This window comes from Callorhinchus milii, unplaced genomic scaffold, assembly GCF_018977255.1.
Source record: "Callorhinchus milii isolate IMCB2004 unplaced genomic scaffold, IMCB_Cmil_1.0 Scaffold15, whole genome shotgun sequence".
Taxonomy (NCBI): domain Eukaryota; kingdom Metazoa; phylum Chordata; class Chondrichthyes; order Chimaeriformes; family Callorhinchidae; genus Callorhinchus; species Callorhinchus milii.
The window spans coordinates 4,421,991-4,428,750 of NW_024704756.1; the positions used below are offsets into that span (position 1 = coordinate 4,421,991).

General features: G+C 49.4%; 1 protein-coding gene across 1 annotated transcript; it reads right to left on the bottom strand.

Moving 5' to 3' along the window:
- Nucleotides 1–2,087: 2,087 nt before the first annotated feature.
- On the bottom strand, nucleotides 2,088–6,374 carry si:ch211-153b23.5 (ES1 protein homolog, mitochondrial-like). Its single transcript, NM_001292959.1, is given in 4 exon segments — nucleotides 2,088–2,543; nucleotides 3,350–3,551; nucleotides 4,553–4,724; nucleotides 6,206–6,374. Coding segments are annotated over 4 exon segments (678 nt in total). The 5' UTR covers nucleotides 6,317–6,374; the 3' UTR covers nucleotides 2,088–2,350.
- Between the last annotated feature and the right edge of the window lie 386 nt (nucleotides 6,375–6,760).

A 6,760-nucleotide genomic window follows, 5' to 3' on the forward strand; every position in this document is an offset into this window, starting at 1 on the left:
TCATCCGCAGACATGGCGTACACTTCCACATGTATATGGATGATATCCAACTCTATTTTTCCACTTCACTTTGCGACCCCCAGTCCCCTGATGTTCTGTCAGCCTGCCTGTCAGACCTCAGGAGCTGGATTAGCGCAAATTTCCTTCAGCTAAATGTTGACAAGACAGAAGCCATACTCTCACCTCCTCCACCTACCCAATCTCCCCCCAAAACTCTCCGAACAGTTACGTCACCTAGGCGTCAACAACCACAACAACATTTCATTTATAGAGCACCTTTTACGTTGTGAGGACATCCCAAAGCGTTGAACAGTCAGGTGTCAGGGCCCGAGCATAGGGGAGGGATGGTATAGGGGTGAGAGAAGGCAGAGGTGGGAGGGAGACCAAAGGCACGGTCGAAGAGAAGGGTCTTGAGACCGGCCTTGAAGGAGATAAGGGAGGAGGCGAGGCGAAGGGACTGTGGGATGGAGTTTCCAGAGTGTGGGGGCAGAGAGGCTGAAAGCCCGGCCACCAATGAAGCCCGATGAACGGAGGGAGCGGGCAGGTAGGTAGGGAGTCAGCAGGTCAGAGAGGTACGCGGGTGCCTGGCCTTGGATGGCCTTAAAGGTGAGGATGAGGATCTTGAACTCGATCCTCTGGGGGATGGGGAGCCAGTGGAGTCGGGCGAGGGTGGAACTGATGGGGTCACAGAGCCTGGTGCGTGAGAGTGCACTAGCTGCAGTTTTGGATGAACTGCAGCTTGTGAAGGGAAGAGTTGGGAAGGCCGATGAGGAGGGAGTTCCCATAATCAAGCTTTGAGGTGACGAATGCAGGGGTAAGGGTTTCGGCAGCCTGAGGGGTGAGGCAGTGGCAGAGTCTGGCAATGTTGCGGAGGTGGTGGTAGGCAGTGCCGGTCATGGCACGGATGTGGGGGAGAAAGGACAATTCAGGGTCAAACAAGACACCCAGATTCCTGACTGGCTTAGTGAGGTTCAGTGTGCAGCCATGGAAGCTGATGCTGCCAGTGCCTGAAGTTCAACCCCCAATTATCCTTCCTCCCCCACATCTGGTCCCTCACCAGCACCACTTTCTACTACCTCTGACGCACCGCCCATCTCCGCCAATACCTCTCCCCAAATGCCGCCGAAACCCTGGTCTATGCCTTTGTCACCTCAGCTGGACTATTCAAATCCCCTCATCGCCAGTCTCCCCTCTACTACCATTTATAAAATCTGGGTCTTCCAGAACTCTGCTGCCAGCATTCTTACCCACACCAAACTCCACTCCCCAATTACCCCAGTCCTTGCCAGACTGCACTGGCTGCCTGTCCCAGAGAGAATAAACCTCAAGATCCTCACTCGTCTTCAAATCCCTCCACTCCTCTGCCCCCCCTACCTCTCTGACCTCCTCTCTCCTCACAACAGTGCCCATTTGCTTTCGCTCCACTCGGTCTGGCCTCCTCCTTGTCCCCCAAATCCCCCGCTCCACCATCGGCAGCCGTGCCTTCAGCCACTATGCCCTGACGCCCTGGAACTCCCTTCCTCACCCCCTCTCTTCCAATTTTCAGATCTCAGCTGAAGACCTTTTTCGACCGCGTCTTTGGTCACTTTCTTTCCCCTCCCCTTGGCTCGGCCCTGGGATCCATTACTGTGAAGCACTCTGAGACGCCATCCCGAATGGAGTGCACTTTATAAATCCAAGTTGTTTTTGTAACGATAAAGAACTTGGGCTCTGAGTTTATTGAATTGCCTACTCTTGGAAAACAAAATCAGTCATAAGTAATTTTTTTCTCCTTTACTCAGCAGGTTCCTGGTACCAGTTAAGAGCAGCTTGAGGTTGTGATAGGGGCAGCGAAGTTGGGTGCGTGTTCTGGAAGGAAGAGATTGGATGGGCTGAAGGAATTTCTTTATCCAGTTCCATTGATAGGGAATCGCACTGAAGCAGCATAAATCTTTCAGGGAAGTTTGTGTGTTAATAGGGTGGTTATTACTGTAGCTAATTGTGTAGACTATTATATTATAGATCAGATGCATTATCTTAACTGTAGACTGTACACATTACTTTCAAACCATGTGAAGGTGGTTAACATCAAAGCAAACATCCATTTTCAGAGCAATTCTTTATTAATATTACAATACAAGTTGGGTGTTCAGACTGAAACATCAACCTCCTTAATCCTCAACAGTGCAAAAAAGCAAACCTAAATTTGCCAAGTACCAGGTGTCTCATTTACAAGTAAGTCATGTTGAAAAAAATAATGGGATTAGCATGTGTTCTAACAGTGGGTTTACAAACAATATATTTATGCACCTCTAGAACACAAGCTTGGTGGAATACATTTTTCCTCCAAAAAATCCATCAATTTACAACTCTAGGCAAGCTTCAAGACTTCTTTCACCATCTCCCCAATGCCATCAAAAATTTCATGAATCGGGGCTTTGCACATGAAGGCGCTGGTGGTCACCAACTTATTTGCCTTGTCTACATGGGCTTCATGAACATGCTTGTTGATGTGTTTGCAGCCCAGTTCTTTCATTGAGTGAGCGGTCTTAGCAAAGGGCCACCTGGACAAGAGAGAGACAATAATTAGTTAAACTGCCAGGAGGGATGGGTGGGCAAAAATAGCGACAAAATGTTTCTATAAAAAACACTTGCACAAATTGTGAAGCGCCACTATACTGCATGATGGTTATTTTCCATTACAACATTACAGGCCAAATCCAGAATTTCTTTTTCCATGCAAGCAAAACAATAAATAAAATTGTTTTCCATCCCCCCTCCCCAAATAACCTTCAATCCTGTCCTTAACATGTTAAACTAGCTTTCTTAAATAAATAGGAGCACATTTTAAAGCACTAAACTATTTTCCTTCCAAGATCCTCAAACTTGGTAACTGTGTTTAAGACAGTTTACAGATACCTCCTTTCATTCTTCAAAAATAATGCCCTTAAAACTTATGAACAAGGCATTTCCAGCCCCAGCTGCTGATTCAGTTAGCTGTGAGATCTAGGTGTGCACTGAACCCAGGTTCACTAATCTTATTCTGCACTTTCTGGAGGAAGAATTCTTCACACACACACTTGTCTGACAGAATTTCACTTTGCATTAACTATAAATATAAATAGACTCAATCCAGCATCCCACTGCTTTGACAGTTTGCTATTCCAAATAATGTAGGTCTGAGATAATGAAGTTGTTGTTAACAGCATTTTACCCACGAATAGTTACGATAAAAACTGAACACTAGCAGCTTTCGATAGAAGAGCTCAAGCTGGTCAGAAAACCTGTTGAAATAACCACAATGTGCTTCTAGAGAGGTGAATAAGAGACAAACATTCACTTGGCAAGCCTTCAACCTGCTCCTACTCACATTTCACATTCTGTGTCCTGGCCCACAGTCAGCTCGCAGCCAGGGATGAGCTTAGCCGCCAGCACTGGAGAGATGCAGCACAAGCCGATGGGTTTCTTTGTGGCGTGAAATTTCTTCATAGCAATTTCCACCGATGTCTCCACGGTGCAGTCTTTCCCTTTGGTTGCCCAGCTGCTGAGATTCTTAGCAACCCCAAACCCACCTGCACACAGGGATTAAATGCTTATTAGCATTGCACCACAGGTGTTGTTTACGACAACACTGAGCCCAAGAAATTCTACCTTGCCTTAGCCTGTATTTTCACCCACAAAATAGTGTTGATTCACTTCACAGTATATTCTGTGAAGCGCTTTGAGACATCTCAAAGACATGATAAGGCACTATAACAAATGCAAGGATTGTTATTGTATTACATTATCATATGTTTGCTTGGTCTTAATTTTTTTTAAATATCATGCAGAATTGTAGAAAATTCACAAATTCGGTTTTACTTTGGAAACCAGGCCTTTTAAGAACTGTGGATGGAAAAAAACAGTTCCAAATCGAGACTGAATTTATAATAATAAAATGTAATAATGGGAAGTTCACACAATTTTTAAATTAAGGCAAAATGTACATTACAGGCTAAAAGGGGCTGAAATCATAAATCATAGTGTAAAAGGTATAAAAAAGATTATGGGTCAGATTATGACAGAGCCCTCTGTGTCTAGGGCTATGGCACTCGTGCTACAATATACAGAGAGATATTCTGTATACTGTAAACATACCATGCTTGATATCTGGCAATAATTTTTCTTGCAAGAGTTTTTTTAATTATTTGGAAAATTAAACTTATTTCTTCTCTGCTCCCCCCCACCTCACCACACACACGCACACCACACACAAGATCTAGGCCTTTATGCACTACTGCATAAATGCTTTCACCCAAAACTTTGTAACTCTCTCCCCCAATCCCTTCCACCTTGCCCCCTCTTCTAGATCACGAATGAAGACCTTCCATGGACTGTGCTTATGGTCACCCCCACACCCCTTCCCCCCCACCACACCCAGCTTAGCATCAGGCTCAGGCCACTGTTAAGTGCTCCAAGACTCTGCCCTTCATCAAAGGCACTGTACAAATGCAAGTTGTCCTTGTAAAATGATTCTGGCGTGCAACTGATTTAAATAAAGATAACCCAACACAATCCCATTCCCAGATCTTACCTGGGACAATGAGGGCATCCATCTCATTGACACAGAGCAGGGTCAGGTCCTTGATATCACCCCGGGCAATGCGAGCGCTCTCGACCAGCACATTGCGCTTATCTTCGGTCGGTTGGCCGCTGACGTGATCCACAACGTGCATTTGCTGCACATTGGGGGCAAAGAACTGAACCTAGGATCAAAGAGAGAGAGAGACAGGAGAGAGAGAGAAAATCAGGGTGGGCTTAAAGTGGTGAATTTCACTGGCATTTCCCTAAATAGGTGCAATCCACACCCCGCTAGACACAGACAACACCCCCCACCCCACCCACCCCACACCCATACACACACACACACACACACCCCATACACACACACAGGGGTTTACAGGACTGGTTCAAAAAGGAAATTGGATATTGACTTGAAAAAAGAAAAAAAAAGAAACAATTGCAAGGCTTAGGCTGGAGAGAGACTGACAGAGGACTCTTTCAAACAGGGAATGTCTTTGTCTGGTGTCTGATGACCTGCTCCTGTGTCTGTATGGTTGCATGACTCAAGGCTTGACATGACATGACATGACATGACAGACTGAAGCCCAAAATAATCTGAACCCGGAAGCAGCACAGAATGCAGGAAACAGGCAATGCAAGAGTGAAAGGGAAGCAGCTTCATTCAATTGCAAAAGAAAACTTTATATACATATATATATATATGTATATATATATTTAAAAAAAGGCTAAAATAAAAAAAAGCGCAGAAGGAAGCGAGTCGGGAAAGATGGTTGGCACATAAAAGCCACGTTGGGAAAAAAAAGTTAAGACCAGGTTTTAGTTTCTTGGGGGGTGTGGAGGGGGGGGTGGTGTGGAGGGGGTGGGGGTGGGGTGGAGGGGGGGGGTGATGTGGAGGGGGTGGGGGTGATGTGGAGGGGGTGGGGGTGATGTGGAGGGGGTGGTGTGGAGGGGGTGGGGGTGGGGTGGAGGGGGAGGGGGTGATGGTGGGGTGGGGGGAGGGGGTGGTGGTGTGGAGGGGGTGGTGGTGTGGAGGGGGTGATGGTGGTGGGGGGGGGGGGGGGGGGGATGGGGTAAGAAACCTTTTGCATGGCGTGGGTGTGGGAGCCAGGCTGCTGGAGTTAAAGGAGGGAGGGGGTGGTGGTGGTGGGGGGGGGGGTGGGGGGTGGTGGTGGTGGGGGGGGGGGTGGGGGGTGGTGGTGGGGGTGGTGGGGTGGAGGTGGGGGTGGTGGTGTGGAGGGGGTGGTGGTGGTGGTGGGGGGGTGGTGGTGGGGGGGTGATGGGGGTGGTGGGGTGGTGGGGTGGAGGGGTGGTGGGGGGGGGGTGGTGGTGGTGGTGTGGAGGGGGTGGTGGTGTGGAGGGGTTGGGGGTGGGGTGGAGGGGGTGATGGTGGGGTGGGGGGGTGTGGAGGGGGTGGTGGTGTGGAGGGGGTGGGGGGTGGTGGTGTGGAGGGGGTGGTGGTGTGGAGGGGGGGGGGGGTGGTGGTGGTGTGGTGGTGGGGTGGTGGGGGTGGTGTGGAGGGGGTGGTGGTGGTGGTGGGGGTGGTGGTGGGGTGGAGGGGGTGGTGGTGGGGGGTGGTGGGGGGTGGTGGGGTGGTGGGGGGTGGGGGTGGTGGTGTGGGGGTGGGGGGGGGGTCCAAGGTTAAGCTCAGGCTGTGAAGGGTTACCTCTGCTCCAGCTCTGCTCAGATGGACCATCACCGCTGAGCACTCGTGTACTTCACTGCCATCGTACACCCCACAGCCGGACAGGATAACAGCCACTCGCTTCTTCACCATGACTCACACTGCCAGAGAGAGAGAGGGAGAGAGAGGACTACTGCTGTACACTGTCAAACCTGTGGGTGCTCACACCCTCGCGCCTTTGCTATTTATATGGTCAGGAAGAGGAGGGACAGGAGGAGGAGGAGGAGGGAGTAGCTACTGAAACTGACATCGCCTCCTCCCAAACCCCCCAAAGCAACCCTCCCCTGGACAGGCGCCAGGGACTTTCCAGCCTCTCAAGGTCACGTCTTACACTCAGGTGTTTACTGGCAATGAAGTGATAAATATTAATTCGTTTCATCTCCCCCCCCACTCCCAAACTCCTTCCCAACAAAATCCCCCCCCCCCCCACCCTTCGAAAACACTTGGCGGTATATTCCGTTGAAGCGCTTTGAGATGTCTCGACGACGTGATAAGGCGCGACATCAAACGCAAGGATTGTCGCTGTCAGATTTTTAG